This window comes from Theobroma cacao, chromosome 5 (genome assembly GCF_053813885.1).
Source record: "Theobroma cacao isolate CCN51 chromosome 5, ASM5381388v1, whole genome shotgun sequence".
Taxonomy (NCBI): Eukaryota; Viridiplantae; Streptophyta; class Magnoliopsida; order Malvales; family Malvaceae; genus Theobroma; species Theobroma cacao.
This window is the reverse complement of record NC_142643.1, coordinates 36,652,191-36,675,132: the sequence shown is the minus strand read 5'-3', so window position 1 is coordinate 36,675,132 and position 22,942 is coordinate 36,652,191. Positions and strand designations below refer to the sequence as shown.

General features: G+C 32.2%; 2 protein-coding genes and 1 long non-coding RNA gene across 3 annotated transcripts; 2 read left to right on the top strand and 1 right to left on the bottom strand.

Moving 5' to 3' along the window:
- Positions 1-5,827: 5,827 nt before the first annotated feature.
- LOC148762827 (uncharacterized) lies at positions 5,828-7,370 on the bottom strand. Its single transcript, XR_016026238.1, has 3 exons — positions 7,275-7,370; positions 6,774-6,849; positions 5,828-5,912 (listed from the first exon to the last, which is right to left on the bottom strand). It is a non-coding gene; the product is annotated as an uncharacterized LOC148762827 (long non-coding RNA).
- An 8,099-nt stretch (positions 7,371-15,469) lies between these two features.
- On the top strand, positions 15,470-17,547 carry LOC18599100 (uncharacterized). The gene is made up of 2 exons (XM_007028922.3): positions 15,470-15,632; positions 16,862-17,547. Exons 1-2 carry the CDS (start codon positions 15,546-15,548, stop codon positions 17,192-17,194), a joined length of 420 nt encoding a protein of 139 aa, XP_007028984.3. The 5' UTR covers positions 15,470-15,545; the 3' UTR covers positions 17,195-17,547.
- Positions 17,548-19,900: 2,353 nt separating this feature from the next.
- On the top strand, positions 19,901-21,043 carry LOC18599099 (18 kDa seed maturation protein). The gene is made up of 2 exons (XM_007028921.3): positions 19,901-20,049; positions 20,481-21,043. Exons 1-2 carry the CDS (start codon positions 19,963-19,965, stop codon positions 20,883-20,885), a joined length of 492 nt encoding a protein of 163 aa, XP_007028983.3. The 5' UTR covers positions 19,901-19,962; the 3' UTR covers positions 20,886-21,043.
- Positions 21,044-22,942: the final 1,899 nt, after the last annotated feature.

Genomic DNA, 22,942 nt, shown 5'->3' with positions numbered 1-22,942 from the left:
ACACTACAAAAAAACATTGTATTTTCAACGAATTTGCAACGGAATTACAACGAAATTTAATTAAAATTTTTAAATGCTTGTTCCGACGAATTTTCAACGGATTTCTACTGAAAATTTTCCAACGAAAATTTTCGTTGGAAATCCGTTGGAACTTTAAACTTTAAAAAGAAGCGTGTGTAATCTTTACAGTTTTCAACGGATTTCTAACGAAAATTTTCATTGGAAATCCGTTGAAAATTTCATCTTCAGAACACACGTGTTACTATGTATTATTTCCAATGGATTTCCAATAGAAATTTCCGTTGGAACCCTAAACTTTTCCTATGTTATCTTTATCTTTTCCAACGGAAAATTCCGTTGAAAATCCATTGGAACATTAAACTTTAAAAAAAATGTGTGTAATCTTTACAGTTTCTAATGAAATTTTCAACGAAATTTTCCGTTGGAAAAGATAAAGAGTCAAGGATATATTGAAAAAAAGTAACTTTCCAATGAAATTTTCAACGAAATTTTTCATTGGAAAGTAACTTTTTAGTGTATCAAAGTGTTAATGACTTTTTAAACTTTCCAACGAAATTTTTCGTTGAAAAATTACATTGGAAATAATCATAATTTTTTCAATTATAAAATTTAAAATTTTTAAAAATTTTATTTATTATTTTTAAAGAATTAGATATTACTAAAAGCAAATACATAGTTATATGTTTAAAATTTTGGACTCTGTTTAAATATGTTTTCCTTTGAGTAATTTTGTATAAGTTTTTATACTTTAATGAATTATACGATATTTATTAATAATACCAAATTAGGGTAATGTTATATTATTCCAAAATTGTAAAAAATACAATGTAAGATTTTATATTTTATAAAAAACCATGACAAGATATAAAAATCATATAAAAAATATATATATTAATTTATTTAAGTTTTAATTGTAATTAGCTAATATATGTAAATTAAGATTGAAAGTTTTATAATAAACTTATTAATATTTGTGCTTAAAAAATATCATTTTATTATATCTATGTATTCATGCAAATCTGACCGAGAGCTATAGAAAATATATATAAATTTATATATATATAGATAAACAAGTATGATTTAAGAAAAAAATCAATTAATAATTGTATTAAAATTAAAGTAAAAGTTATATTTTTTAATTGAAATATCTTTATAACTGAATATATATATATATATATGAGATATATTAAATAAGGGTCTACATATATATATATATATATATATATATTAATATATAATTTATGTAAGATTATAGTAAATTTCATTTAGATTATTATAATTATTAATGTAATAGGATCCAAATCATACATACATATATATATATATATATATATATATATATACACACACACACACTTTAGAATTATTATAACTTGTAATGTCTTTTAACACATACACTATCTATTATCTATTATGTTTATTTATAAAGAATATAATAACTATTATATAAATGAATTACTAAATAATATATATACCTTTGTTTATATAAATTTACAATATATGAAGTTAATTATCTAAAAAAAAGTTGTGAGATTAGAATAGTTTTGAAACTTAACTATATTTTTTAAATTTCATGTAACTAAGGGCAAATTCATATAATTAATAAAATTATAATTATTAATTAAATTGTAATATCTTTTAATATCTATACTTTATATACATTGGGTTAATTTTAAAAGAATATAATTACGGCTTTCGTATATACACTATAATACTTTTAATATATATACTTTATAATATAAAACTTGTAATATCTTTTAACACATACACTTTATATTATATGTTATGTTTATTTATAAAAAATATAATTACTATTGTATTATAAAGTAATTACTAAAAAATATATATATACTTTTATTTATATAAATTTATAATATATAAACTTAATTATTTAAAAAGAAGTTGTGAGATTAGAATAGTTGTCAAGCCCAGTCCTAAATTATCTACCATGTTACACATGAGACTGATAGAGTGATTGTATATTTGAACAGCCCCGGAAGAATATTTAAAAGTCGGTATTGTGCTTAGAAGTACAAATAAGTCAATTAAGCCTCGAACTAGTTCAAATAGGAATTTTAAGGTGAAATTAAGAGTTTCACAGTTCAGGAATGATTTAAAATGGTGATTTGGAGTTTGAGGATCAATTTGGAGTCAAACCGAAATTTTCACTATCTATGGGAAAAATAGTCATTTGCCACCTGGGGACAAAATGGAAATTTTTGAAAAATATTTTTGGCCCCATTTGACTTATTGGAGTATAATTTAAGTATTGGAATATGATTTGAGATTTAGAAGTGAAAAATTTTAATTCTGGTATAATTTGGAGTATAGGGGCGAAGTGGTAATTTTGCCACTTCGGGGGCAAATAGGTAAATTTTCACCTCGACACTTGTCAAGACCAAGGGATTTTATTCATCATGGCAATGGATAAACATAAGAAATGTGTGGTAGAGAATTTAAGAATTAAAAGTCAAATATTTAAAATTTGGACCAATGGAAACATGCCATGTGTCAAGCTTAGGATATTTTATTATTTAACTTAAAAATCAGCATAAATCAGCCCATTATCTCTCCAAATATTCGGCCAAGCAAGGAAGAGAGGGAAAGAAAGGAAGAACAAACCCTAGGTGGAGAATTTCAAGAGAAAAAGTGTGGAAAATCAAGGAAAACAAGTGAAAAAGGTAGGATTTTTAACTTAAGCTTGAAATCTATTTTCCTTAAGCATTTCTCCTTATTTTCCATGGTTAAATTACATGTTTTCATAATGAATTCATGGCTGGTCAAAATGGGTATGGAGAGAGAAAGATGTTGGATTGATTTGATTTTAAGATATGTTAGTGTTTTTAGTTAGTTTAGCATATTTAGAAGCAAAACAATAAAAAAGGAATCCATTTTCCCCATGAATCTTCATGGCTGAATCTTCCTTGATGTGTGTGGGTGATGGATTGTTATTATTTCAAGAGAAATGGCTTAGAAAATGATGAATAATGGTGAGAAAATTAAGTAGGAAAAATCACGATATTAGTGCACTATAATGGCCGAATTTTTTCATGAAGAAATGGGAAGGTTTTGATGCTGAAATTGGTGTTATTTGAATAATGTTTGGTGAATTGAGGTATTAGAAATGAAATGGATCAATTTGGAGCCAAATCGGACACAATTGTCATTTAATCGGGTAATAGGCCGAATTAGGTCAACACTGCATTTAAGCGGTAGTCGGATAAGTTGCATGCATTTAATCGGGTAATAGGCCGAATCATGCATATACACCGAGCCTGAATTGATTTTATAATGGTCAAGCATTGATATGGTGAATTATGTATCGTACGTTGTGAATAGGTGGTGAGCAAATTACACTGGTAAAAGTACAGAGATTGTGCTTGAAGACTGAGATTAGGAGTACATCGACTCCTAAAACTGTGAGTGGACAATTTATCGTCTTAAATATCTAGAGAAATTATAATTGTTTGATGCTTTTATTGAATGGTGAGTTTAAATTATAAAACATTATGTTTTCCAATTAAAATATTTTTTTTAATAAAAATGATATTTATATTGGTTTTGAAATTAAATATTGTTTTGGAAAAATTGAGTATATGGAGACTGTCTTGAAATTTATGATTTTATATGTTATTGAAATTGTGGCTTATGACACTATGGTAGCATAATGGCTAAATTTTCAAGTTTGGCATGAAATATATGAATAGTTTTAGATTGGTCTCGGTAGACTGGATTAAATTTTATTTGCCATATTATGCTACTGAAAATTTTATGAGTTTGGTGGTATATTAAACGATCACTGTAGTGGTGGGGGTTTCCGTGGATTGCCTATGAAAGGGGTACAGTAACCCAATTATATATTTACCTTTGGGGGGAAATGTTGGATGAAGTATCTCCTGAGGTAAAGATTTGAGTGCACTTCACGTGGACCACCGAGTGAGAGTGAGACTCAGCCAACGTCAAAAAACGACTATGTGTCAGATGTGAAAACATGTTTATGGGTATGGGACGTTAACAGCCTGCGGTCTCAGTGGGATACCTTGACGAAGGTACTTGCGAGAATGATTTTGGCAGGAGCCAAGTTTTGTGAGATATATAAGCCATGTTGATTAATTGAGTAAACTGAATATTCATGTTATGAAACATATATTGGAAAAGAATATTTTAATTTGTCTCCATTTACTCGTCTTTAGATAGTTTAAATGGTGTTTGTTTACTCACTGAGATTTTATAATCTCACCACCCTTATTTCCTCACATTTAAGGTTCAAGGAATTCCATAGTTAGCTGACTTTGACAAGGAACTTCATTTGGACTTGAATCAGCAAAAATTGTAGGTTTTCAACTTCCGATGCATTTTGGTTATATATGGGCCCAAGTGTCACTGTAAAATAATTTTATACTTCAGTTATCTGATTTAAAGTATGTATGAACATATTTAGCTTTTACACCATTTTTTTGGCGGGTTTCGGTATTTTTGAAGAAAAATGACGAAAATGCCCTTGTGAGCCAAAAAATAATATTTTATTGTTTTGATTTGGAAACGACTTATGACTTCTTGAAATACGATATTTGATAAGTATAGCTCACCGAGGAAGTGTGAAAGCTGATACGAGAGCCTTGCGAGATTTCGATCGGCATTCGGGGTGAAGAATGACTGTCGAGGCTTCGCGACGGTTGTCACGGGCCCGAGGGGAGTTCCGGGTCGTGACAATAGTTTTTTTACTTAGCTATTTTTTAAAATTTCATGTAAATAAGGACAAATTCATATAATCAATAAATTTATGATTATTAATTAAATTATAAGGTCTTTTAATAACTATGTTTTATATAAATTCGATTTATTTAAAAAAAACATAATTACTATTTTGTATATACATTATAATACTTTTAATATATATTTATTTTTTATTTTATATTAATATTATTAAAATGATAATTTTAATACTTATAAAATTTATATAACAAAATGTATTTTTTGTACATTAATCCAAATGTTAAATGTTTATGTAATAGTAATTGATGTTAAAAAAATTAAAAAATGAATAAAAATTAAAAAGCCCAGCCACCCCCCGACCCCTCTTTTTCCTTTCTTTCTTCTCTTCTAATCGATAGCCGCTCCTTGCCTCCTTCAGTCGAGTCCTTCATCTGCTGTTCTTCCCCGACCCCAGCTACCGGCCGACCACGCCACGTTCGTCAACTGTCGACCTACCATGCCAAGCTCGGGTACTTCATCGATTCATCTACCTTTTCTCTCCAACCGGGCAGCCACAGCCAGTGTCACGACCCGGCACTCCTTTCGAGCCCGTGACAACCGTCGCGAAGTCTCGATAATCATTCATTACCCGGTATGTCAACCGAAACCTCGCAAGGCTCTTGCATCAGTTTTTCACTTCCCCTATGAGCAATAGTTACTAAATATCGAGTTTTAAAAGAATATAAATTATTTTAGATCGAAAACAATCAAAATAAAATTTTCGCTACATAGGGGTATTTTGGTCATTTTTACCTGAAAATTTTGAAACCTGATAAAAATACAACGTATGGTAGAAAGATATCAATTTTCAATTAAAAATAAATTTTTATAATTTAAATCATCCATTTGGAGTAAAAAGTTGGCTAATTAGACTAAATAAAAATATTCGATAATATATTTCATTTTCTTATAAAACAATTTTTATAGAACTATGCATAAATAATTTTTGTAGTGTAAGAACAAAATAAATTCATACACATAGTGATACAATAAACCAGGTATTCAAAATTATCCTACAGTGGCATATGGACCCCGAGATAACCAAAAGTGTGCTAGAATGTAGACCTACGATTTCCAAGGAAGTAAGTTCAAAAGAAATCCTTGATGAAATCGACTGCCTACAGTTTATTCTGAACCTGAAATGGTTAAAAAGAAAGGGTGAGTTTTCATAAACTCAGTGAGTAAACAAATCTATCATTAACATCTAAAGCCGAGTAAATAGAGACAGTTAACTTTTCATCATACCATAATCCACAACATTTTGTACTTGTTTCAAAACATATAAAACAACACATTTCATTATAATACACATCACGACTTATGATTTTCTTAAAAACTTGGCTCGTGCCAAAAATCATACTTGGTGATACCTTGGCCGAGGCAATCAATCGAGTCCGTCAAGGTTATTAAGTTAACAATTACTCATAAAAACATAGTTTAGCCATCCCTTGGCGTTGGCAGAGTTCATCCTCAAGTGGTGGTTCGGCATGAAGTGAACTCTATCGTACCTTAGGACATATCCTTCGCGCCTCTCATACTAAGGTAAATATAACGGGGTTTACCATGCCCCTCTAATAGGCTGGTCCACGAAAACCCGCCTACTACAGTGGCTAATTAAATAACCCATCAATCAATAAAATTTTGACAGCATAACATGGCTAACATAATACTACCCAGCCTGTCAAAGGAAAACAAACAGTTTATATATTTCACAATCCAAAAACCCAGCCACATATGTCATCACGTGTCAGTTCATAAATCATCAATTCCAACGTAGGTACGTAAACTTAAATATATAGGGAACATCAAAGATTGGTCTCCACATACTCACATTTTCAAAAAAAACATTATTGAATTGTAAAATAAGTCATAAACCTTATTCTTTAAATCGATTATTAGTCATAAAACATAAATTTCATTTAGGTTCAATATTCTTAAAATCATAAAAACGCTTGTAAAAATACTCTAGATAGATAAGATGTACAGTGGTTACTCACTTTGACGGGAATTTACAACACTCGTAGTCTTGATCTTTGGGTGCAATACCTTTGCCCTTATCCAAGGGCTCTCCACCTATACATAATGTGCAACAGGAAATTTAATATACCTATGCTAAATTGTCACAAAACTATTTTATGTTCTATATGAATGCATGCAATAAAATGGGAGGTGTTCGGCCTATCGCGCACTATACACTATTTAATCGGTCTAAAAGGCATGAAAAACAACCAAATTCATCATCAAACCTCACCCATAAAATTCGGCCAAGATAGGTTCTATAATGGGCATATGAATTTCTTGCTTAATTTTCATACTAAATGTTACTAAACACCTAAAAACACTAAGTTAGCTTGAAATTCAACTAAATTCATCACCAACCTTCTCTCTCTAAATTTGGCCAGCATATTGCCCCTCATGAAAACTTGAATTTAATTCATGGAAAATGGAAAAGAATGCATGGGCAAGATGAATTTCAAGCTTAAGATTAAAAATCTTACCTTTAGTCACCAATTTCTTGAAAATTCACCAAATTTTCCTTAGTTTTTCCTCCCTAGGGTTTTTCTTTTCTTTTCTTCTCTTTTCTGCAGGTGCTGGTCGGCCTTCAATTTATGAGTGGAAGAGTATTGGCTGGTTTTTAAATGGCAATATAAAAATATTTAATTTTTGACACATGTCACCTTTTTATTGGTCCACTTGTTTTAACTTAATTTTTAAGCCTTTTCTCACCACCACAAATGCTCTAATATTTATCCATAGCATAAAATAATAATAGGTAAAATTCTGGAGCTTGACAAATGTCATGGTGGTGTAAAATCGTAAAATTCCAATTTTGCCCTTGTGGACCCGAAAAATGACATTTTTGCCCTTATGCTCGAAATTGAAAATTTTCACTTCTCAATCTCAAATTATACTCCAATTGGTCAAACTTGATCAAAATTTTCATCCAACTTTCCAAATTTTTCCTTGGGTGGCAAAATTACCATTTTGCCCCTATAGTATGAAAATTCCTAATTAACTCCAATTTAATCCTCGAACTCCAAATCATCATATTAAGTCATTCTAGTGTTTTAAAATTCTCAATTTCATCTTAAAATTCCTATTTGAACTAGTTCGAAGCTTTAAATTAACTTAGTTGCATAACTAATTACGATACCAATTATTTAACTATTTCTAAGGCATTCTAACATGCAAATGTGTCATCAAGTATATGGATGTTATGATGAGTATATAATGAAGTAGGGCTTGACAGCCAGGCCCTGCCGGCTGCTTGGGTGTCGCCCCAAGCCTGACGCCGTTATTCTTCCCTAGCTGCCAGCCTACCACGCCACGCTCGTCATGTAAAGCCTGACCTTATAAAATATTTGTCATGACATACATGTGATGGATAGCATGTTTGCATGCTAGAAAAGTCTCGAAAATTTTGTAAAAGTTGGTATTGTACCTAGAGGTACAACAAAGTTGATTTAAGCCTCGAACTAGATCAAATAGAGATTTTATGGTGAAATTGAAAATTTTAAAGTCCAGGAATGATTTAAAATGGTGATTTGGAGTTCGAGGATCAATTTGGAGTCAAATCGAAAATTTCACTATCTAGGGGTAAAATGGTAATTTTGCTACTCGAGGATAAAATGAGAATTTTTTTTGAAAGATTTTGATCATATTTGACTTATTGGAGTATGATTTGAGGTTGAGAAGTGAAAAATTGTAATCTCGGTATTTTTCGAAGCATAGGGGTAAAATGGTAATTTTTCCACCCTTCGGTGGCAAAATGGTAATTTTACACACCGAACACTTGTCATGCTCATAGAATTCATTCATTGACTTTTTATGTTATGGATAAGTGAGAAAATGTGGTGGAGATAAAAAGTTTAAATTTTTTAAAGTTTTAAAAATGGACCAATAAGAAAATGACAAGTGTCAAGCTTAGAATATTTTATTATTTAGCTTAAAAATCAGCATAAATCAGCCTATTATCTCTCCAAATATTTGGCCAAGCAAGGAAAAGAAGGAAACAAAGGAAGAACAAACTCTAGGTGGAGAATTTCAAGAGAAAAAGTGTGGAAAATCAAGGAAAACAAGTGAAAAAGGTAGGATTTTTCAATTTAAACTTGAAATCTATTTTCCTTAAGCATTTCTCCTTATTTTTCATGGTTAAATTACATGTTTTCATGATGAATTCATGGCTGGTCAAAATGGGTATGGAGAGAGAAAGATGTTGGATTGAATTGATTTTAAGATATGTTAGTGTTTTTAGTTGGTTTAACATATTTAGAAGCAAAACAACAAGAAAAGAATCCATTTTCTCCATGAATCTTCATTGGCCAAATTTTTCTTGATGTGTGTGGGTGATGGATTGTTATTATTTCAAGAGAAATGGCTTAGAAAATGATGAATAATGGTGAGAAAAATTAAGTAGGAAAAATCACGGTGTTAGTGCACTGTAATGGTCGAATTTCTCCATGAAGAAATGGGAGGGTTTTGATGCTGAAATTGGTGTTATTTGAATAATGTTTAGTGAATTGAGGTATTAGAAAAGAAATGGAGTAATTTGGAATTAAATTGGACACGTTAGTGATTAATCGGGTGATAAGACGAATTTGATCGGTACCGAAATTTAGATGGTTACTGGTACATTTTGCATTCCATATCATGCATTAGTTGTCTAAATTAGTTTAATTTCGATTTAGTACCAATGTAGTGAGTTTCTCGATTTTGTACTGTGTCAAGGTGGTGAGTCCTCCGATAAAGGCAAGAAAATTACACCCGGGGACCAGTAGTCTAAGTACTTTAGAAATCTACACTCTAGATATTGTGAGTAAACTTACTGTCATTTTAATTATCTAGGGTGGATTTTAGATGATTTCATGAATTTTATGAAAAAAAGGATTTAAAAAGGTAAATTTTCATGTTTTATGAATAAATGTGTTTCAATGAAATTAATTTATAAATTGTTTTGAAATTAATAATGATGTTGAAAAATAGAGTACACGAAAACTGTTAATTGTTGCAATTCGATTGTTTAAATTGATTGGTTTATGATAAATCGGCATGATTGGCTGGTTGGCAATTGTATTGAAATACGAATTGTTTGGTTGCCTTGAAAGGCTGCGAATTACAAAAATTGTCATATCATGTTATTGAATTTTATTTTATGGTGGATTATATATTAATTAATCACTGCAATAGGGGGTTTCTATGGATCAGCCTTTTAGAGGGGCACGGTAAACCCCATTATATTCTTACCTTGATCGGAGAAGCGCGTAGGGTATCTCCTAGGGTAAGTTTAGGGTTCACTTCACTCTAAACCACCACGTGAGGGAGAACTCAGCCAACGCTAAGGAACGACTGTGCTTTTAAATGAAAAAAAAATATATGTTTTATGTGAAATGTTAATTTTTAACAGCATTGACGGTCTCGATAGGATGCCTTGGCCAAGGTGTTTCCGAGGATGGATTTATGGCACAAGCCTAGTTTTTATGAGATTCATAAGCCTCTTTACATATTTTGAATGAAATGTGTTCTAATGTTATGACCCAGTTTACGATGATTTATTTTATTATCTCCATGTACTAAACTCTAGATGTTTATGATGATGTCTGTTTACTCACTGGGATTTTATAATCTCACCACCCTCCTTTCCATCCATTTCAAGCTCAGATTATACTGTAGATAGCTAATCTCATCGAGGACTATTGTGGGATTTGCATTCTCTAAACTGTCGGTTCACAGTCCTCTTTACTTTTGATTATTTGGAGGCCCACTGGTTATTGTAAATTAAATTAAATACTCTGGCTTATTGTATTACAGTATGTATGAATTTATTTTGCTTTTACGCTACAAAAATTATCTACGTATAACTCTAAAAATATTATTTAATAAAAAAATAGAATATTTTACTTAATATTTATTTTATTTTCTTATTATATCCAAATAATCATAATTTCGTTTTAAATGGAGGTTTTAGACTTTTAAACTTATTTTTAATCATGAATTATGTGTTTTGTACTTGTATTTTATATTTTAACTGGTTTCAAAATTTTTGAAAAAAATGACCAAAATACCCCTGTAGAAAGAAAATTATTATTTTATTTATTTTAAGTTGGAAATAGTTTAAAATCTTTTAGAACATGATATTTGGCAATGGTTGCTCACAGGGAAGATGAGAAACTGATATTAAGCCTTGCGGGGTTTCGGGTTGACATTCCGGGTAATGAGTATCTACTAAGACACCGCGACGGTTGTCACGAGCTCGAGAGGAGTACCGAATCGTGACACATCAGATGCCGATTAGAATAGTTTGCTCAGGTACTTCATCGGTTCATCTGCCTTTTTTCTCCAACCGGGCAGCCACAGCCAGGCCTTGCAGGCTGCATGGGTGTCGCCCCAAGCCAGACTCCGTTGTTCTTCCCTAGCTAACAGCCTACCACGCCACGTTTGACTCCTTCATCGGTTCATCTTTCTTTTCTCCTCAGCCGCCCAGCCACAGCCACTTCCTGCCGACTGCCTCTGTGTTGCCCCAAGCCCCACGCCATTGTTCTTCCCCAACTGCGATTTTGGTATAGGATTTTGTTAAACTAGATTCATTCTTAATAATTGTTATGCAAACAAGATTTGATGCCTCAATTAGTGCTGTCTGTTACTGAAAAATGATACTAGTTTATTGACTGCTTCAGACAGTTTTTTGGAGTTGATGTGTTGCTATTATTGTCTGTTAATATCTTAATGATATTAGTATTGTCTGTTATTGAAAAATAATACCCTAAGAATTAATGGAATATGCCAATGTCGATGTTGTCATTAGTTTACTCGATAGTTTTCCATTAACGCAAATTGCAATTAGTACTTTCAGACTTGATTTTTGAGTGAGAATGCTGTTGTCTGGTTCCCCAGATATTTGTTTTTAGTTATTTAATTTTATGTTTAAGATTTTTGTTTTTGATTATTTAAATTTTAATTTTAATATTTTTGTGGAAGAAAATTTAATTAGTAGTTAATTTTATAAAATACGTAGAGAAATATTATTGTATATGTATACGGATTCGGGTATACATTGAGAAATTGTATGAAGAAGATTTTAATAATATTTTAATATAATCGGTTTTTAAACGGATTTAGGGTAATTATAGGGTAGTAAAAATGTACTAGGGTTAGGGTAGTAATTTTAAAATTATACTGGTAGTTAATAAGGATAGGATAGTTTATTTTTTATCGAGTTAGGGTTCGGGTTTAGGGAAATTATAGGGTACATGACCCCTTGTCCAAATGTTTTTCCGTTGGAAATAATTTTTCCAACGGAAAAAATTCCAACAGATTTTTCCATTGGAAATGTAATTGCCAACAGAAATTCTCTTGAAAATTTCCAATGGATTTTCCGTTGGAAATAGGCTTTCCAACGAATTTTTAAAGAAAATTGGCAAAATTTCAAATTTTTAATGGATTTTCAACGGAATTTCTGTTGAAAATTTCCAACGAATTTTCAACAGATTTCTAACGAAATTTTTCGTTGAAAATTTTCAACGGATTTCTAACGGAAACTATTACCCATAAGGCTTATACCGACGAAATTTTTAATAGACTTTTTCGTTGGAAATAAATATTTTCAACGGAAAAAGGTCTATTTCCAACGGAAATTTTCGTTGGAAAGAGCCAAATTTTTTGTAATGTCAATTGTCTCCAAATTAAAGTGTCAAATGAGACAATAAATCGAACCAGCTCTGAGAAATCGTTTTTTAGAAGAACATTGCAAACAACAATCTTACTTTTCAACATTAACTAGCAAAAAACTTCAATTTTGAGAGAAGCAAGCCCTTTCCATAAGTCTTTCTAATAGTTGACCTTCTCATGCGATACCTCCAAGATTGTTTTGCGAAAAGATCTTGTACTGTAAAATACCGCTGGGAGTACGCTTCCAAACCAGATTAATAATAAGTGTTATTTACTCCTATAGTATATTTGTTGAAAAATTTTTTGATTGATGAAAACAAAAATATTTGTTCAATATATCTCTAAATTATAATTTAAATATTTCTTTCATTACAAATATTAATAAAATTCATCTAATTTTTAAATAATAATTTTAATGTCATGACAATCATTTTAAATAGTTTTTATTATCAATCATTAATAAATTTATTTAAGTTGTAAATATATAAGAATTTTAATTGTATCGGATGACTTTCATTAAAAATATTTTTTCATTATAAGTAATTATAAGATTTATCTAATATATAAATAAAAATTCTAACTGTATTAAATAACTTTTTAAGTAACAAAAAATTCTTAATTGTAGTAGTATTGAATAAATTATAAATTAATGATTTTTAAAAATATTATTATTTAAAAATAAATAAAAGCAAGTATTGACTTCAATGCACGTGATAACAAGTCTTAATAAAAGGAAAATTACTTTGAGTACTTCAATTGAGCAAATTTGACTTTTTCTTACTAAAAGTTTAAACAAAACAAACATCAAAAACGTGAAAAGAAATTTAAATCTTTGAAAGGACAAACAACAATTAATCCAAAACCTTTTTTGTTGGACAAATAATATATATATATATATATATATAGATATAGATATATATATATAGTATTCAATAAATCCAGGAATAGCCTACACTCTTATCCATCCTATCAAATTAATTCTCTAATAAAAGAGTAAAACGTTTTATCAAAAACAGGAACTCTGCCTCGTCTTGGTGCTCCATCGAGACATCATTATTTGCCATGATTTCATTCCAAGTTAGGCGGACGGTGGCTCTAAAATGTGATTTTCTTTTTCCACGTTTAGTATAATTTGCAGCCAAATGTTGGGTGCCACTTTTCTTCCCTCTTTTAGTCATATATATATAATATTCAAAGACATTAATGCATTTAGAAGAAAATTGGAACTTCGCATGTGACTTCCGTCCATTAACATAATCATCACATATGCTTGATTAGATAGAATAAAAGAATTAAGAGAGATAGATCCAACTGTACACTTGCAAATACGTAAACATAGGAAAGGTGGAAAATTCTCTCTATACAATTTAATTTAATAATTTTAAACTTGTAAGAAGCAATCGACGTTGATATATATGTTCTTTATTTGTAATAAATATTTCTTATAAAAGAAAAAACGTAAAAACCTCATTTCTAATACGTAAGAGGGTACGATTTGCCTATATTAAATCGATAAAATTGGCCACCAATTTATGCTCCCATCTACTACTTGACGTGAAGGTTCAACAAATTAGATTTTGCCTAACATATGATTGCTTGATCTGCATTATTTCCCTCTTTTCTCTGCCAATTAATTATTCCCCATTAAGATTGCTTCCAATGTTTCCATAAAAGTTATTTTCCTCTTTTTTAACTTTAAAGTATGTGTATCACATATTTATATTTCCAATCTAATAGGCATACCAATTATATATAAGAAAATCCTTGCTCATAAGTCCAAAACTCAATTCATCTTTTTCTGATGTCTTTCACTTATAGAGAATAAGGTGTCACCTTGATCTAGGTCTACCTCAACTCTTTTACGTGAGGGCTTATGTACAATAGTGAAATAGTTGAAAGAAAATTCTTATTTATAAATTTAAAATTGTTCCATCTTTTATTTTTAAGAGACATAATTATCTATTTATATGTCTATGTGTGTTGCCAAGTGTTATTATAATAATTTAATTAAATTGCAAAATCAATCAAGCTTAGAAAATGTAATTATGATCTAAGTGCATTTTAATCCACTTTAGTCAATTACTCGTTATTTATTCTCTTAATTATTTAAAAAACTTTTTTTTGTGCTTTTTTCTTTTCGACGTGGGATTTTGTCCCACGTATAGTAGATCTGTGCTTAGGATTTGTGAGCGGATGATATTGAAAATATCACTCTGTCACAGTAAGAACTGGTAAACATTTTCAGGCTCTAGTTCAAGCAAAAACTTTTTGGAAACACCGCAAGTGCAATCAGGAAGGAAGGCATAAGTACTCAATTCATCCCAAATTCCTTTCAGCTTTGAATTATATATAGATTGCCATAGACATGTTATCTTGAAATGGCAAACAGTAAATCACGTTTCAATTGATAAACTCTTTAAAGAGCATTACTTGAGAAAATCTTTCTTCAAAGTGAATCCAGACTCCCAGAGTATTGGCTACACATATGCGACACTATTGTGAAGATTTGCAGCAAAGTGAGTTAAATAACCATTTGATTACCATTGAGTTGCACATCCCAAGCAGAGATACCTGGGGAATTGGCAACAGGCTTCTCAAGAGAGTCATCAACAAAACCATATTAGTTTTTGGCTTCAAGAGCACTGGTAATATTTTAGAAACATATAAATTATTCAAATAAAAAAATTTTGCCTCGCGGCAAGGCGCGGCCAAATTTCTAGCCTTTTGTATATGAAATTATTTAACTATTTTATACAAATGGATGACGAAGTAACTCACAATCTCCAATTCTGCGTCGTTAAGATAAGCAGGCCACACGCGGCCACAGCCGCTACCGGCTTCGTGTCGCCACCTTATCTTGTCTTGATAAAACTTTCTAAAACTGCCAAAGCCTTATACTTTGCCACATGGTTGAAACGTGTCAGAAGTTGAACGATCAAGAGGACGCACCTGTCACAATTTCAACACGTAGCGACTTCGAACCTAGCTTTTGGGTCCTATATAAGGAGATAATGAAATAGCTTTTCTCATTAGTGAGCACTGTTTTTAGACTTAAACCCTAAACCCCGTTAGCTTTGGAGAGAAGAAATAAGAGTAGTAGAAAGATGCAGTCAATGAAGGAAACAGCTGCCAATGCAGGGGCCTCTGCTGAGGCTGGCTTGGAGAAGGCCAAGGCCTCCGTGCAGGAAAAGGTTTATAATCACTTGATTTTTTCCTTTTTCCCCTTCAAAGGGTTTGCTATTTAGTGCTTATAAAGGCTTTTCTTATTTTATTTTGCAAAGTAATTTCATTTAATACATCAAAGATCATTACCACATTGTCAATTGAAGGCTTTATCAGATTAATTACTGAGTGTCTTAAAAACATTCATAGTGTTGACAAATGTAATGTGAAAGTCTATATATTTTATTTGATGGACTATTATCACTACATTCAGGGCCGGTCCTTGGGTAAAGCCACCCAAACAAGGATTTTAGACCCCAATTTAGATAGGTTTTATAATTTTATAATATAATTTATTATATTAAAATATATAAAAATTAAAAAATATAAAAATAATTAATAATTAATAAAATTACTTGTTTTCTCATTTTCTTAATTATATCTAATAAATCTCAATTTTTTATCATTTTTTAATTTTTAGAATACTATATTATTTTCAATCAACTAACGATCGTATGTATTTAATTATCTCTAATAATTATTTTTTTTTCATTTATTTTTCTTATTTTCAATCAACATATTTAATGATTTCTAACAACTATTTTTTTTCTATATATAAAACCAATTATTTTCTTTTCAATGCATAATATCTACTTTTAAATTTTTTTTTCTCATTTGCTCTTTCTTCCTTCTTCCTTTTAACTTCAACTTTCCTCCAAAAATACACAAGAAATCAATTATGTTATTACCTTTATAAAGCCGTGAACTTTATTTACTGGTTGTAATAAACATTCAACAATTAGGTACTATTGTTCTAATATTTACAGATTTTTTACTTTAATTTTTAATTTGTATTATATTATTATATTATCTTTATTTTATATGATAATTGATTTATTTGAATTAAAAATTTTGATTGTTGATTTTGAATTAGCTATTTAAAAAATATAAAAATTTTATATCTCAAAACGTTAAAATAATGAAAATTTAATAATTTTTTTAATTTCAATAAAAAAAATCTTATTAAATATTTCGCTTTACATGTTTGAACTTATTGAGTAGCCTCTGATTACATTTGCCTTTAGATAGACCATAACATTATAATTGTCTTCAATATTAATAAGTGCATAGATCGTTGGCATTTGCATTGATGTCTTTATCCAATTAAGAATTTCAATGCAAGAATATTAATTTGCATTCACCGGAGTGCTAATTGAACTCTAATCTAAATGTGCAATTATTGGTGGACAAAATGAAGACCAGAAACCCTAATGAGAAAGAGATGGCGAGAGAGAGGAAGGAAGAGAGAAAAGAACTTGCAGAGCAGATGAAACAAGAGGCCCGGGATCAAACCGCAACAGCTAGGCAAGCTGGTGGTGGCTACACCACGGGTGGCGGGTACAATAGAGGCGACGCTCGTGGCTACACTGCCACGGGTACTGGCAATGACGCGGGCAGGAATGTTGGCTTCGGTGACAAAGTTGGCTATGATGGCAATGTTGGCTATGCTGGAGACACAACAGGTGGTTACGCTTATTCGACAACTGGGAGCCAAGATTACCGAAGTGGGGAATACGAGGGTAGGAACTGAGAGGAGCGGGAGCCTAACAATGCTGCAGGGACGACTAGAAGGAACACCCGCTTGGCTGGGGATGATCCATATGGACCCTAATGGGTGAGTTTTTGTGCTCTGAATGAAGACTTAGAAAGTCAGTTTGTGCTTTGTCGTATGGGAGTTGGACATTGTTTGGTTTTCCCTGTTTTTCTTTTGTTGGTAAGTAGAGAGTCAAGAGTCAAGGATGTGTTTTCAGCTTGGTTTTCTTTTTTTTCTCATTTTGGGTTCCTCCTGTTGTTGAGGCTGAATGTAATGTCTTCTTTCAGAGCAGTTATATATACATATATATATATAAATCAATAAAGTTGGGAATAATTAGAAAAAAAAAACACGTTTCAGTCAATCAAAAGTTTTCTTTTTCTTTTTCCCTTGGAATGATTTTTAAAGAAGAAAAGGCTAATAAGGAGCTGTCGATCTTTGAATTTGTTGAACGTTGAAAGATTGCTCAGGACAGGCAGCTGCTTAATTTTGAAGTTGGATTGACCAATTTTTACAGTGATATATCTGCATGCGTTCCACACGTTTAATTAAGACAGAAGGCAAACCAATTCAATTCAATTTAATACTAGTAGTATTTGACAGTAATACAAGATGTAGGTAGGAAGTGCATGATCAGAGCCAGCCCCCCACTTAGAGAAATGCAAAAGGGACATTTTAAAAAGTAGTCTTTAAAGACAAGATATTTTTAAAAATGACCATCTTTATAGTTTTAACTATTTTTAATCAAGTTGGATAAAATTATCCTTAATGAAGTTACACGTTATGATGTTACACGTCATGTATAAAAATCTGTAACAAGTCATGGTTAGTGTGTTACAGGTCATGTACAAAAATCTGTGACACGTCATGTATAAAAATCTGTGACACACCATGTACAAAAATCTGTGACACGTCATGTACAAAAACCTGTGACAAGCCATGATTAGCGTGTGACATGTCATATACAAAAAAATATGACACGTCATGTACAAAAATCTATGACAAGTCATAGTTAGCGTGTGACACGCCATGTACAAAAATATGTAACACACCATGTACAAAAATCTGTGACAAACCATGATTAGCATGTGACAAGTCATGTACAAAAGCTTGTGACAAGCCATGGTTAGTGTGTTACACGCCATGTACAAAAGCCTATGACAAGTCATGGTTAGCGTGTGACACGCCATATACAAAAGCATGTGACAAGCAATGTACAAAAACCTGTTGAACTTCAAATCCTCTCAACTTTTTTCTTTTTTTTTTTTTTTTTGATAATTTGGCATAGATTAAAGTGTTTCTAACATGTTTTCATAAATCAAAATACAAATGTTTTTTTATCTAAAGCACCCACTTTGACTAAAAATTAAAAAAAATTAAAAAAAATTCTTTGAAAATCTAGATTTATAAATTTCAAAATTTTGAGTTTATTGATATCTAGGTTCTGAATTGATTCAATTAAAAGCTATTTCATACATTTGTGATTATTTCTACTGTTTTAGTTTTATCACAAATACCTAAAAATCGAATTTTCAAAACAGTCATCCATCCAAGCATGTCAAAACCATTGCTTGGTGTCTTGAAAGCGTAAGAAAGAGAAATCTAAAAACGTGAGAGAGAGAAATCAAAAGCATAGCAGACGAATGTCGAACAGAGAAATCGATAAAATTTGAGAGATTGGGATGGTGAGAGAGAAATCCGAAGCACAAATTAGGATAAATGGGGAGAAATTGTGATGAATGGTTTAATTTATTTGAAATAGTTTAAAGAGTATTTCCGTCAAATCATGATTAAATATGGCTAAAAACAGTTAAATTTATTTTGATAGTTACTTTTAAAATATTTTTATCAAGAAAGATCATTTCTCACGATTTTCTCAATGCAAAAAGTACAGAAATAATTAACAACTATGGTACGTTTTAATGTTTTTTCCTCTCAAATTTTGTGATTGCAAAGAAACTTTTACTTCAAATAATACTATGATACGATTTATCATACAAATGTTCAGTCACGGTACGTAAAAGTGTTTAGTTCAATTGAGGTTTGAGTCGCGTCATAAACATTGGGGTTAAAACCTACTTAGTTTAATGGTATTAATTAAGCACTCCTATCTTTATTTATAAATGCTTATAAATACTTTGTGAGGTTTCAGGTTTAATTAAGTCGAGTTATATATATTTTTAAAGAGGTGAAAAACTTTAAAAGCTTTAAAGTATATATATTTTCAGGTTTCAGGTTTCATGCATTAAAGAGGTGAAAAACTTTGATTCTAGACTCATCCTGTCACTTATATATATTTTTGTCGATATAAAATGTTACCAGTATTAAAAGCTTTTTGCAAAACTGTAACTATATATCAACTTTCGGTTTGCTTGGATCCTAGACAAAGTGAATCCATCAACTTGTCCTTGAAGAAACAAAAAACCAAAAGCAGTGCGGTAATCAAAACAAGCATTGACACTCGCGCAGTCGCAGACCAACTGTTGGCCTCGTGTCGCCACACATGCTCAGCTTGCCGGGTTTGGAGATAAATAAGACTTCTATTAACGACCAAAACTTCCTCGCTGTCTCAACAGCTCGACAAGTGGCAATAACGTGTCAGCAAATAACAAAAGCCCTGTCCCGAAACGCCACGAATGTTTCTCTTGGTACAGGTGGCACAACTCAGATGCCCCTCTCATCTATTTAATCGAAAACGATTACGTTGTTGGAACAAGTGAGAGGTTTTGATAGTGAAGACGAGAAGACGGTGGAAAAACAGAAACATGCAGTCCATAAAGGAAACAGCAGCCAACATAGCGGCCTCTGCCAAAGCTGGCTTGGAAAAGACCAAGGCAACAGTGGAGGAGAAGGTTCATTTCTTTTCCCTTTCTTTTACCCTCAAATTTTGGGGTACATTAGATTAGACTTTATTAGTATTATAATTATTATAAGGTAAAGCTTATTCCGCTGAACTCTGTCATACAAACGAAAGCAATAATTCTTTTTGAAGTCCTATTTATTTTTCTCATTTCCTAATTTTTTTGGTGTCCAACTTTTCACTTTAGAAGTGGGGTACGTAATGCCTACTTGCACTTGGCGGATCACGTGTTCTGTTCCTTATAACAAGTTGGACGACCTTACTTTTTGTAGTAAAAGAACCCAACTTGTCTTATCATGGTGGCCAGTGGCCACTAGTGCACTAGGCAATTTCCTGGAAGGAACCAAAATTTTATGCCTTGAATCTTAATGATGACTAATCATCGCTTGGTTTAATTTGGACATGGAAAATGCGGTGATGCAGGTGGAGAAATTGACAGCCCATGACCCAGTGCAAAAAGAAATGGCGACTCAAAAGAAAGAGGAGAGGATCCACCAGGCAGAACTTGACAAACAAGAGGCGCGTCTGCACAATGCGGTGGCGAAGCAAGCCGGTAGAGAGGACGGCTATACGGCAACAGGCACCCATACTTACACAGCTACCGGGACTCACGTATTCGACGACTGGGATCGTGGACAGCCCACTGGGGCCCGCCAAATGTCAGCTTTTCCTGGACATGGCACTGGGCAGCCCACTGTGCAGGTGGATGTCGGTAGGGCAGAGGCCCATCCTATTGGGATCAAGACTGGTGCGGGTGGGTCCAAGACCCATAATACCCGAGTGGAGGGGGATCCCCATGGGTACGGGACTGGGGGGACTCACAGTTGAAATGGGCATTTTCTTGTTTTCTTTGAATAAATAAAGTATTAGGTTTTGTTTGCCATTCAGTTATAGGGCCCTTTGTGTGGGTATGTTTGGAACTTGTTCTTTGTAGGAATGAAATGATTTGACTTTTAGTTGTTCCAAATAAAAATGCGATTGATTTATGTGCGTTTTCTTGTATTATAATGATCATCATGTGTAAAACAAATGACTAGGTACCAGTGTCATGCTAAAAGGAAGTAATTAAGGCATATCTAAAAATCTCATATCGGACAAGTAGAGGAATTTTGAGAAGCTTATAAACGGTGGCTGTGCACATTTCATTAGGATAGCTTTTTAAAGAGAGTAATGATCCCGTGACAAATAGTATCAAACTAGATCCGACCTTGACTTGATTGTATGCCAAGCACCTTTGGAGGTCACAAGTAGGGTGGTCCATGCCAAGCACTTTCAGAGGAGGAAGGTAGGGTGGTTCATGGCAACGAGGCCGTCGTTGGATTGGGTAGGTGAGGATGTCAGGTAAGGTGGTCCATGTTAAGCGCCTTCAGAGGAGGCAAGCAAAATGGTTTATGGCGACGAGAACATCATTTGATTAGCTTTTTAGGAAGAGAGTAAAAGATATATAGATATAAGTCCCAAATTAGAAGAAATTAAGCAAGAGCTCAATAATGGCCCTTAAAGTGAGAAGAGGAGGCAGGTAAGGTGGTCCATGGCGACGAAGACATCATTTGATTAGTTTTTTAGGGAGAGAGTAAAGAATATATAGATATAAGTCCCAAATTGAAAGGAATTAAGCAAGAGTCCAATAATGGCCCTTGAAGTGAGAGGAGGAGGCAAGCAAGGTGGTCCACGGTGACGAGGATATCATTTGATTAGCTTTTTAGGGAGAGAGTAAAGGATATATAGATATAAGTCTCAAATTGGAAAGAATTAGACAATAGCCTGATAATGACCCCTGAGTAAGAGGAAGAGGCAGCCACGGTAGTCCATGGCAACGAGGACATCATTTTATCAGCTTTTTAGGGAGAAAGTAAAAGATATATATAGATATAAGTCCTAAATTAAAAAGAATTAGGCAATAGCTTGATAATGGCACCTGAAGTAAGAGGAAGAGGCAGGCAAGGTGATCCATGGCGATGAGGACATCATGTGATTAGCTTTTTAGGGAAAGAGTCAAGGATATATAGACATAAATCTCAAATTAAAAGGAATTAAGTAAGGGCCCGATAATGGCCCCTAAAGTGAGAAATGAATATAAGCTAGAACTAGAAACGTTACCACAAATACATACAAACTATGGGGTGAGACCTGGAAACTGGTAACCTTAATCTTTCCTTGGCAACAAAACTCAAGACATAATAGATGGTCAGAATGGTAAATGGCAGCCAATCCTATTAAAAGAAAGAAACACAGAATACAAACACTAGTCCAAGCACAAAAATGATGCCTACCATCTCAGGAATCAAGCCAAGAACCACTCTGAAAAATCTTATATCTTGAAACTAGTTAATTAATAAACAGTTTAACCATAGTTAAAAGTTCTAACATATTTGTAGGACCTTGTTTCTTAATAGCCTTTTCACTTTGTTGTTTGTGTTGGGATAGAATTACTCCTTGCTTCGTGGTACATTATCATCAATTGATCTTCTCTATTCTGGAAATTCGCACTCCAGCAGAGAACGAAACAATCACCCGTTCAGAGCATAATCCCAGCGTCAATATCCAAAACAATGCTATGATGTCAACCAATGTCATCAGTTCAATGTTAGTGGGAAAACAATCAGAATTTGATTACAAATTTTACATCTTATGTAGCATTTAAAGTGATCCAAAATCAACTAAGTGTGAACTACTAAACAACTGAGATTTGTGTTTAATGCAATTGAAACCTTGATTAGGAGTCCTTCATTGGTGTATGTCCTCTACAACTTCTTGATTTACTAGATTGGTAATAATGATTGTTGAATGGTATATGTTTTAAGTCGTTGACAAGAAAGCTCTGGGCGTATTGGAAATATTATCATTACAGAGAGTTGTCATGTCTCACTAGTATACAAGCCATA